General features: G+C 47.6%; 4 protein-coding genes across 4 annotated transcripts; 2 read left to right on the top strand and 2 right to left on the bottom strand.

Moving 5' to 3' along the window:
- Window positions 1-482: 482 nt before the first annotated feature.
- Window positions 483-2,466, top strand: FpAPS11 (Efflux pump FpAPS11; the record flags this gene model as incomplete). The annotated part of the gene is made up of 5 exons (XM_044858095.1): window positions 483-659; window positions 738-823; window positions 894-1,094; window positions 1,151-1,688; window positions 1,756-2,466. 5 exons carry the CDS (start codon window positions 483-485, stop codon window positions 2,464-2,466), a joined length of 1,713 nt encoding a protein of 570 aa, XP_044700919.1.
- A 457-nt stretch (window positions 2,467-2,923) lies between these two features.
- Window positions 2,924-3,676, top strand: FpAPS10 (Short chain reductase; the record flags this gene model as incomplete). The annotated part of the gene is made up of 1 exon (XM_044858094.1): window positions 2,924-3,676. The coding sequence occupies one exon, from the start codon at window positions 2,924-2,926 to the stop codon at window positions 3,674-3,676; it is 753 nt and encodes a 250-aa protein (XP_044700918.1).
- Window positions 3,677-4,449: 773 nt separating this feature from the next.
- FpAPS9 (FAD-linked oxidoreductase) lies at window positions 4,450-6,388 on the bottom strand (the record flags this gene model as incomplete). Its single annotated transcript, XM_044858093.1, has 4 exons — window positions 4,450-5,553; window positions 5,612-5,816; window positions 5,872-6,263; window positions 6,320-6,388. 4 exons carry the CDS (start codon window positions 6,386-6,388, stop codon window positions 4,450-4,452), a joined length of 1,770 nt encoding a protein of 589 aa, XP_044700917.1.
- Window positions 6,389-9,273: 2,885 nt separating this feature from the next.
- On the bottom strand, window positions 9,274-11,090 carry FpAPS8 (Cytochrome P450 monooxygenase; the record flags this gene model as incomplete). Its single annotated transcript, XM_044858092.1, has 6 exons — window positions 9,274-9,911; window positions 9,971-10,336; window positions 10,386-10,640; window positions 10,696-10,755; window positions 10,812-10,962; window positions 11,022-11,090. 6 exons carry the CDS (start codon window positions 11,088-11,090, stop codon window positions 9,274-9,276), a joined length of 1,539 nt encoding a protein of 512 aa, XP_044700916.1.
- Between the last annotated feature and the right edge of the window lie 160 nt (window positions 11,091-11,250).

Genomic DNA, 11,250 nt, shown 5'->3' with positions numbered 1-11,250 from the left:
TAGTGGACCCCAAAATATCTCATCTCTCGTAAGGCATTGGTCGTGGTCTCGGCCCCGCGGACCCTGTTCCCGGCCCGCTCTCTTCATGTTCAGGGATCAAACAGCTAGCTCACATTGGTACTAGTGGGGGCGTGCCATTTTAAGTACGGAGTACGTACCGTATCATCACACGGTCACACAGAGCAAACAAAGGACCAACAGCCAAGACAGGGCAGGGCATGGCAAAGCAATACGAGACAGACAACCTTTTCATCAAGCAATAAAAACTTTCTGTATCAGTCAGCATCATCTCGTCTCTGCGCACCCTTTTCCATCTACCTGCTATTTACAAAGCGTGCACACCAAAACGCGTGCGCACCACAACGCGGAGCCTGTCTGACGTTACCACTCACTCTTGCTGGGTTTACAGTGTGTTGAGCCTAACTATCCTTTTCTTTTCCTCTCCAAATCACCCTTCTTGTTGTACCAGACAGTACTGCAATATGGAGGAATCCAGTAGCACAGCGGCAATGCCACCACAGTCGGGAGCTACACCAGAGCTCAGCGCAACTGTTGCCAATTCTTCTATTGATGCACAGCAGGAGCCTCAAATCAAGTCAGCCATGAGCAGAAATCTGGTCGTTTTTGCCCTGGGTCTAGCCATCTTGGTTGGAATCCTTGTAAGTGCTTGCTTACCGCGTTACCTCACCCCCAAATTAATTGCGTTGCACCACCGTCACTAAGCACTCAATTCATAGGATGCTACCATCGTAGCAACTCTCGTCCCATCCATCGCCGATGACTTCAGCTCGGTGGGTTCTGCCAGCTGGTACGGCTCAGCATAGTATGTGACTCCCTCTGATTAACTCTGCTCCCACGCTCCAATTGATTGGATTGCTCATTGTCAATACCAGTCTCCTTGTTACAGGTGCCATCCAGCCAACCTTTGGAAAGCTCTACTCGACATTTCCATCCAAGATTGTTTTCCTGTCGTCGGTTGCACTTCTCGAAGTTGGATCCCTCATCTGCGCACTGGCAAAAGATTCTCCCACCTTCATCGGTGGCAGAGCTGTCGCTGGTCTTGGAGCTGCTGGTATCATTTCTGGCGGACTTATGTAAGTTGTCTCTGCTGTGCTGGTAGCCTACTAGGTTTCTAACATGTCCTTGGCAGCATTACGGCTTTGGTCACCCCTCTCCACCAACGACCGATATATACAGGCATTTTGGGTTCACTGGAAGGCGTCGGAATAGTCATCGGTCCCATAATCGGAGGACAAATTGCCAGCAGCATTGGCTGGAGATGGTGCTTCTGGATCAACCTCCCTATTGGGGCTGTCCTCTGCGCCATCCTCGTCTATTTCTTCCACCCACCTAAGCAAACGCCCGAGCAGAAGCAGCAGCAAGCTGGAAAGACGTGGCTGCAGAAATTTCTCCAGCTGGATGTTGAGGGTGGACTGGCCATCACTGGCAGCCTGACCTGCCTACTCCTTGCCCTTGAATGGGGTGGTGCTTCATACCCATGGGGAGATGGTCGCATCATCGCCCTCCTAGTTATATTTGGAGTCTCTTTCATTTGTGTTGGTATTCACCAGCATTGGAAGGGTGAAGCAGCCACATTCCCCACGAGGCTACTCAAGAACAGAACATTTTCCATGTTTTTGATCTGCGGCTTCTGCTTCGCTGGTGCCCAGTTCACCATCCTTTACTATGTAAGTCCGCATCGATATGCTCAAAACCTTGACCGATCACCTTGGCTGACTTTGGCGAATTATGCAGTTGCCCATGTGGTTTCAAGCTGTACAAGGAGTGTCAGCTGCTGAATCTGGGACTCGACTACTTGCTATGGTAGTTTCTGTCATTGTAGTCGCTGTATTCGCTGGAGGTCTCGCCGCAGTTGTTGGCTACCTTCCTCCCTTCGTCATCTTTGCCACCATTCTGTCATCGGTGGGCGCCGGTATGCTTTACACACTGCATCCGGGTATCTCAAAAGCCAAATGGATTGGATACCAAATTTTGTTTGGTGCAGGATCCGGAACTGGAATCCAGCAAGCTATCGTTGGCGTCCAAGTTGCCGTTGATCATGCTGATGTTGCTTATGCCACTTCATCTGTCATGTTGGTCAACACTCTTGCGGGAGCAATCTTCATCGGCGTTTCGCAGACTCTATTCCTCAACGAGATGACAAGCGTCACCGACATGATTCCAGGCGTAGATCAGGACACTCTTCTCAGCGGCTTTGAGTCCATCAGGGACACGCTTAATGCACAAGATCTTGCCATTACCATTGGCGCCTACAACAGCGCTATCACTCAGGCATTCCTTATCGGCCTTATCCTCAGCTCGATTACGCTCTTGACCTGGCCTTTCATACGCTGGATTCCACTCAAGAAGAAGGAGGATGATACTGGAAAGGCTAGTGAAGAGGGTGATACGGTGACCCAAGAAGAAAGCAAGACCATTCAACCAGAGACCGCCAAGGCTGAATGAGGGGCTGCATTTGGATCGGAATAACTGAACTGCCGTATATGGGATTGACATTGTACACCGAAGTTTACGACATGAATTGTCTTCAGGGAATTGGGAGGCATTGAAACACTACTACTTATCTCTAGATTCTGAGCCTGATTAGTTGCCTTGTTCTGTGCTTAGGGTTAGTAATTAATTCGCAAAACTAGCGACCTTATCCATGATCTTTTCGGCTACACAAGTGCTTTATCTACAACCGTCATCCGTGCAAATATGTTGTGCTGTTATGCTCTCCCCAGTCCCCATAGAGCTTCTGTATCGCGTGGTGCCATGCAACCCGGATTAATAAATTTCCAGGGCTGTCTTGGCCGTTGGTCGTACATCAAGTCTATAAGAGGCCAGGCAGGGCACAGCCAACAGGCAATTCCTTTGTTCTCCTCACAATCCTCCTAACATATTGATTCCTCCCTAATAAAACATGTCCACAGAAGCAAAAAATACCATATACGTCGTGACAGGAGCCAACAGAGGTGTCGGTCTCGGCCTGGTCAAGACCCTCCTTACTCGCCCTTCCACCACGGTCATTGCTACAGTGCGCAATGACACAGCTGCCAAAAACCTCCAAGGAGAGCTTTCAAATGTCGCAGCCAGCAAAGACAGCACCTCTGAGGTTGTTCAGCTCGACTTCTCCTCCAGCCTTCTTCCCGAACAAATTCGAAATGCCATCGTTTCAAAGGTTGATCATGTCGACATTCTCATTTGCAATGCAGCTGTCTCTCCGCCCATGACACTTGCGGCCCAGACGCCAGCTGAAGACCTCCGCACAGCATTTGAGGTCAATACCATTGGGCCGCTGACAGTCTTCCAAGGCCTTTGGCCTCTGCTTCAGAAGTCAGTCGCGCCCAAGCTCATCAACATGACTTCATCTGTTGGATGCATTACATTCCAGGAGGTTCCTGGCGGCGCCTACGGCCCTAGCAAGGCTGCTCTCAACTGGATCACTCGAGCCTTGCATATTCAGAACGAAAGCCTAGTTGCTGTCGCCCTTCACCCCGGATGGGTAAGGACAGACATGGGAGAGTTTTCGGCCAGGGAATGGGGATTCCCTGGAGCTCCTATGGAGACAGTCGAGAACTCAGTTCAGGGCATCTTGGAAGTAATTGATGGAGCTACTCGGGATACCACATCAGGCAAATATGTTACCTACAAGGGGCAGATTCTTCCCTGGTAGAGATACACGATCCTGAGACATTATTTTGGTTATGTCTCCGATAGATAGACCTTCCTAGTGAATAAACACGATAACTGCCTCACATCCGCTCTTCGACCTGATCAGGATTAGTGGCGATGCTTGTCACTAGAGCCCAGTTTTAGCGAGATGATCAGCCAAGGGAGTGGGCACCCGGGTTGCAATAACAACGAGGAGCCAAAAAATGTGCTGACTCATGCTCACCACATCTTACATCTGTGATCTACAGAATGAGACCATCTCACCATATCATACATTAGTGCTTTATTTCGACTCCCCGGAACCTGCCAAGCCCATTTAGGTGGAATTAATCTGTATTGTGCCTGTATTCTGTAGATACTATCCGACCGTGCTGACCTGACAATTCCCCCTCTTTTGGCCTACGCACTACGCTTTACCTAATTGGGGCTTGTTTAGTCATACGAATCTGCCTTTTCCTGATCCGAGGCTCGTTTGGTTGGAACGACCTGTTAACTACATTGTGCAGGGTAGCTTCAGTTTACTAAGAGCTGAGGCTTCAGCTTGGAGCTTTTCTCGCCTAGCCCTCCCAAGCCTCAATAGCAAATCAATTAGAGAATTGTGCGGCATCAAGGCTACCTAGTCGTTTGGGTAAAACATCATGTAAAGTCCCTGGGGAGCAATTGAAGCGGATTAGGAGGTAGTTCGTTATATCAACATAGGCTCAATCTCTTATTAGCTCCTTCAAATCCTCTCCTGTGAAACCGACAGCAGTAAAACCAGTAACAGTGTAGAACTCATCCAACACTGCAGAGATCTCGTTTTCCTTCAATCCATCTGTCGCTTCCCACACAATGTGGACAGTAGAACACACCCTCCGGGTCATACTTTGCCTTTACTTGGCTCAGTCTCTCCCAATTCGACCCGAAAAAGTCATTCTTCGAATTGACGTTACCCCAGTCAGCCTCATTCATATATGTTCCAGTGCGTGGTGATAGCTTTTCATACACTGGCACAATCTCGTTCCGTAAATAAGCAAAAGTCTCAAGGTTGGATTGAACCTGAGTTCCGTTCATTTGGAGCTCAAAAATGTCCAATATTATAGACCTATACCAGCCCGGCTGAATAGCAGATGTTGGATCTGCCTTGACATCTGAGGCGGCTTCGAGCCCGTGGTGGACTATTGTGTGAAAGACTGGAGATGCTCCAGAGATTGTTTCTAAAGCCTTGCGCAGGTCTTGTTGGCTTCCCTGCAATGCCTCTGTGTCTAGCAGGCGGGATGCCAGGGCCGAAACACCTCCGACTGGGACATCGTTGTCTCGGCGGGAAAAGTAGTAAGCCCAATAATCTTTATGTGAAGATGGGCTGACAGTGACCTCAAGGCCAGTTCCAGACTTGCTGTACTTGGAGATTTCCTCTCTGAAAGGTTCGAAGAGCTTAATGGCCTCTTGTTGCGTAGCTCCGAGTAACGTAAAGGAATGACCGTAAAGATTCGTGTAGGCGGTAGCTCCTATCGGAATAGGTGAGCGAGCAACCCAGTTTCCGTAGCCGGCAAAGCCGAGTCTGGAGAGTTCGGGAAGTAAAGAATATACTGTAGCCACAGCATCTAGGAACTTCGATACAGTGGCCTCTCCCGTCGATCCCACCACAAGATCAATGGTACTAATTTGTGCCGTGGGATAGGTTTTAACGGTGATCTCGGTAACGACGCCATATGTACCGCCACCGCCACCACGAATTGCGTAAAACAAATCCTTATTCTCGCAAGCGTTCGCTACGACCACCTTTCCCGAAGCCAGTACGACGCGTGCAGACACAACTTGGTCAGCACCCATCCCGAAATAGCGGGTGGCTGGACCGTGTCCGCCACCTTGAGTCCAGCCTCCCGTGCTGGAAGGACCCTATGATATGAGTTTGTCAGATGGTAATCAGGCTCTAGGTGACTTCAAAAGTACTAACCACGTTGAGACCCCCGAGTACTATAACACCCCGCTTTTGTGCTTCGGGGTAGATGTCGGACCATGCGTATACCCCATTGATGGTCAACGTGCTACCCTTCCACTTTGTTGTGGGACAGACACTCAATACTGGATTGTCCTTGTGAAACTGGAAACCTTTACGAAAGTTGTGAAGCCAGATAGAAAGACTTCCATAACCGGTTGACCTAGTTGCGGTTAGACTTCGTAATCTTTTCTACGTGCAGGGACCGGGTAGCAAACCTTTGCATAGCATCATGCCCGGTTGATTTGATGACAAGTCTAAGGTTCTTCGTTCGAGCAAACCGGATACTTCGGGCAATGTCTTGTTCTGTAGTAACATTCACGGCGTAGATAGGAGAGTGGCCCAGTGAACACTTTGCGTTTGTCGCTTCGTCGCCAGGATTGGGGAGTGGGCACGACTCATTCAGGGGGTAAGCGTATCCAAGAGGCTGTGAAAGCTGAAAAGTCGCGCTTGACCAGTTATTCTTGACGACCAGGCATGCTTCATTGTCATTGTCAGGGCCGGGGTAGCATGGTTCAGCAACTGGAGAGGTTTCGATCAATTTGCCGCTAATGGAAACATTGAACCGGGTCCATTCCCTAGAGGACGGCCAGCAGGATTGTTCCGGCGCCTGTTGAATAGTCAATGCACATTCTTTGAGATGTACTCGTAAAAAAAAAGACTTACACATTTGCAGGAGGTAGCTGCCAGTGAACACCAAGCTGAGAGTACGAAGTATAGAAAATGGAGTTTCATGCTTACTGAAAGAAGACCCGTTCAAGTATCCAGGCCTAGTGTTGTGCTAGGGCAACTGGAAAGTGCGTTGTAAGTCGCCTTTTAGTAGTCCTGGTTCATGATAGTGCATGACGTGAGATCCGTCTTCGTGCTATGACATCCTATTGGGCTATTCAGACCGCCAGGTGATAAATGGCAGGGATCTCTTACTCCAGGTTTCATGGTCAGAAAGAAGGATGACAGGCAAATCGGACCTTCATTTCCTTTTCTCCATTGTAAAATCTGGATGTAGAATGGAGACATTGAAAAGTCTAACGTGTATGATAAGCATGTGTCCCAGACAAGCATGTGTCCCAAAAATCCCTCACCTTATAACATTTCCATCTGATCAGATACTTCTCAACCACCAAGTATGACACAGTCTTCAAATGATGCTAGAATCCTTCTTTCCCTTCAGGCCCTTCAAAATAACCCAAAACTAAGTACCCGACGCGCTGCTACTATTTATGAAGTTAACTACCGAACCTTACAACGCCGCCATAATGGCATTCAATCGCGACGCGATTGGATACCGAAGTCACGGAAACTATCTGATCTAGAAGAGCAGATAATAGTCCAGTTCATCCTTGATTTAGATTCGCGAGGATTTCCCTCGCGACTGCGTTTTGTGGAAGAAATAGCCAATTCCCTGCTTGCCGACCGTAACGCGTTACCTGTCGGCAAGCGCTGGGCTCATAACTTCATCAAGCGACAACCAGAGCTAAAGATACAATTCTTTCGGAGATATGACTACCAGAGAGCTAAATGCAAAGATCCTATGATTATTCGTGGCTGGTTTCGGCTTATACAAAATACAATTGCGAAGTACGGTATTCGATCAGATGATATCTGGAACTTTAATGAGACCGGCTTTATGATGGGCATTATACAGTCCGGGGTGGTTATTACAGGCGCAGAAAGGCAAGAAAGACCAAAATCAGTGCAGCCAGGAAACCGTGAATGGATTACTGCGATCTAGGCGATCAGTGCCGAAGGTCAATTGATCCCGCCGTTCATCATTGGTTCAGGTCAATATCACCTGGCGAACTGGTATCAAGAATGCGACCTCCCCGGCGATTGGGTTATTGCAACAAGCCAAAATGGATGGACAAATAACGAGCTAGGTCTCGAGTGGCTAAAAGCACTTTAATCGGTCTACAATTAACCGATCAGTTGGTTCCTATCGCCTCTTGATCCTTGATGGTCACGAAAGTTGTTGAATGTTGGAGGGTTCACCCTCGGCTTTAGGATTAAGGTTTAGGATTAAAAGTTTGAAATCCTAAACTTAGATCATAGGACTTTCATCTAGGACTTTCACCTAGGACTTTCATCTAGAACTTTCATCTAGGACTTTCTAGGACTCAAGTCCTAGAAGGAACCAGCCGAAGATATAAGGTCTCAATAGTCCTTCGATTTCGAGAGGATGAGGAATACACACGATTTGCCTTAATATCTAACAAAAGTCACCACTCTGCTAATTTCGAGAGATATTGTGAGGAGAATAAGATTATTACGCTCTGTATGCCAGCTCATGCATCTCATCTACTTCAACCTCTTGATGTTGGGTGCTTTGCTGTATTAAAACAGGCTTATGGTCGACAAATAGAGCATCTGATCAGATTGTTACGATCCCCGCGTTTACCTCACGTGTGACCCACAATTCTCAACCTATCGAATGTGGTCACTTCCACACACTTTCAACCACTCGGTGACCACTCCACTACGGTCACCTCAAACACTACACTCACGAATGGTGACCATCATGGTCACCATTGACCACAGTCACTTCAGACGTGACCACCCGTAGTATATATACATTCATTAGCATTAGTTAGTTACACTTAGCTCACCAGCTATCAATAAAACATCTTTACCTGAATACGCCTTACCCGCTCTATTCACTATTAAGAGACGTGACACTTCGCCACGCTCAGTATCACAACGCCCTACGTATCTGCCAACATAAACCTAGTACGGACTAGTTTATCCCTTGGGAACCCAACCGTCACACAGATGCTCTATAACACACATCTCAAAGACTGAGTTCTTTGACGCATTTCATGCCGCTTTTAAAGCTACTTTTACTGAAAGCAATATTCGGGGAGGTTTTAAAGGCGCCGGGCTTGCTCCTTTTAACCCGGATCATGTCATCTCAAAGCTTGATGTGCAGCTACAGACTCCAACGCCTCCGGCGGAGGCAGCTGAGCCTACCTCCCCTTGGACTTCAAAGACCCCAACAACAGCAATTGAGGCCCAATCTCAGTCTGAATACCTCGAAAGGCGAATCAGAAGGCATAAAAGTAGCTCTCCAGAGTCAATTATTGAAGCTTTAAAGTCTAGTACTAAAGCAACAAAGGCAGCTTTACATCAACTAGCCTTAGTTGAGGCTAGGTTAAAGAATCTTGAAGAAGCAAATAGGATATTAAGCCGACGCCGGAGGGCTAAAAAGACTAGACTACAGAAAGGAGGGACTATGACTGTAGAGGAGGCATCACAAGTAATTGATCAGATGGATGTTGATACGCAGGTAGTGGCCGAATTATCGAGGAGTGGTGGGCGACGGAGGTCGGTCGGACCGGGTGTTCGGCGTTGTGGTGTATGCGGCGAGACCGGGCATAATGCAAGGACCTGTAAGGTAGATATTCCTGCCTCTGGTGATGAGTATAGTGAGTAGTTTTAATTGATTAGATAGATTGAAGTTATTTTAAAGAGGTTTGATGTCTTAAGGCTAGGATTTTTGGGACACATGCTTGTCTGGGACACATGCTTATCATACACGTTAATTAAATTATAACTGTCTGCCATAACTACTCCTAGATAAAAAAATGCCAAGATATTTTGCTTGAACGAACCCAATAACAAATATGTTATGCACGCAAGGAGAAACGAAGCAATGGACCACTTTTGGCCCCTGTAACATGGTCTCGTAGTAAGAATTCATCTGTACCACCTGGCCCTTCACTGCAGCGCCTCGAAGATATGTCATCTTCTGTTGTAGAAAACTCAAATCGATGGATAATATGAGCAATTGTCAAAGAAAGCTCATGGTACGCAAATCCTTTGCCGACGCAGCTCCTTGGACCGCGAGAAAAGGGCGAAAAAGCGCTCCTGGCAACCTCTACGGATTTGCTTGTAGTGGAGCCCTCACCGACAATCCAGCGTTCAGGTAGATATTTGAAGGGGTCTGGGTGATAGATGCTGTTATGGTGGAGGCTGTATATGCCTGTTCCAACGTCTATACCTGCAGGTAGGCTGAGGGATCCAACATTCATACCACCGGGCCCGATCTCTCGCCACAGTGCTCCCCCTACAGGAGGGGACAACCGTAGAGTCTCCTCGATACAAGCTCGTAGATAAACACAAGAGCTTAGTTTCGGGCCGATACTAATGTGTTGGGCATCCTGGAATTCACTGCGAACCTCGCGACACACGCGATCGTAGGCCCGAGGGTTGCGGCTGAGGTAAAAAAGAGTCCCAGCTAGGGTTGAAGAGGAAGTATCTGATCCTGTGGCAAACAAATCATTAGCATTAGGATTGAGGACTGCTAGATCTGTTCCAGATTACCGGCCACAACAAGAGTAGCACATTCGGCTCTGATCTCAGACTTGCTCAGCTCGTTGCCGCCATCTGGATCCTTGGCTGTTTCCAAAAAGGAAAACACGTTTCCATTATCTGCAAATGAAGCCTTTGATCTGTCACGCAACAAGGATCCGATGAAACCGAGGAATTTGTTTCGACCCACGATAGACTTAGGGAAGAGATATTTGTCAAGTCTGCCAATAACAAGCAGGGGGGATTGAACGAGGGCACTGATACGAATGTTGGATGCTTCCAAAGCCCGAGAGACAAACCGGTATTTGCTATCTCTCAAAGCGTTGTATGCCATACCAAATATGACTTCTGACATGACATCAAAGGTAAAGTAGTCGCCTAGAATCTGTATTTAGGCAGAAAACTGATGGCTGGTTGGGTTACTCACTTTGTAGAGACATGTTGACTGAGCCTCCCCCTTCACGCCTTGCAACCTCTTCTAGGTTGTCGCATAGTGCGTTGACATGCCGTAGTACAATGTTTTGATACGAGAGCATCCGAGAGTCAGAAAACGCAAGGCTAAGAATCCGTCTCCTTCGGGCATGATCCGCCTTGTGGCGGATGGTCAGAGTATTAGGAGCACTGTGGACGAGGGCCTGGTAGGCTTTAGACTTGAGTGTGTTGGCACCATGAGCATGAATATCTGTTGTATCAGTGTTAAAATGAGTCAGTACAAGTATTAACCAAGAAAAACTTGCCCTTTAGCGCCGTATCCGTATCGATCAGTAAGCGAGACGGAGAATATCGCACCATCGAGCCTGTTTGGAAACAGTCAACACTGGCCTGGAAAGCATTGGTGACTTGTCATAATTACCATATTTCTGATGGCACCGATACATATCAATATGAAGAGTTCCTCTCCATGCATGATAGGCAGCATATAAGCTGGTGACTCGTCCTAAGAAGGGTCCGGGGTAAGAGGCTAGAGGATGGAAGAACAGCTGTTTTATCAAGAAGGCAGATAACTTTGTCATCGGGTATCAATGAATATCCTGTGAGATAAATGCTTTGCAATGGTACTTACAAGACTGATAACCAGGTATAGAACAACGATCAAGGGATTAGCCCCGTTAAGGAGATTCAGGAGTCCCATTGCGAAGTATGCCGGCGATCCTGGTATAGAGCTTGAAGATGGAACGGGGTAAGAGAACACTTTACAAGTCATAAACGGATAGGATTTTGAGTCTTTTCACAAAGAGGTCTTTTGGCTATGTGTTGTTGACTGGGCATAAGTCGGCTTACACGAAAATGTG

The sequence above is a fragment of the Fusarium poae genome (assembly GCF_019609905.1).
Source record: "Fusarium poae strain DAOMC 252244 chromosome Unknown contig_3, whole genome shotgun sequence".
NCBI lineage: Eukaryota > Fungi > Ascomycota > Sordariomycetes > Hypocreales > Nectriaceae > Fusarium > Fusarium poae.
The sequence above is the reverse complement of the archived record's forward strand: the minus strand, read 5'-3'. Positions and strand labels throughout refer to the sequence as shown.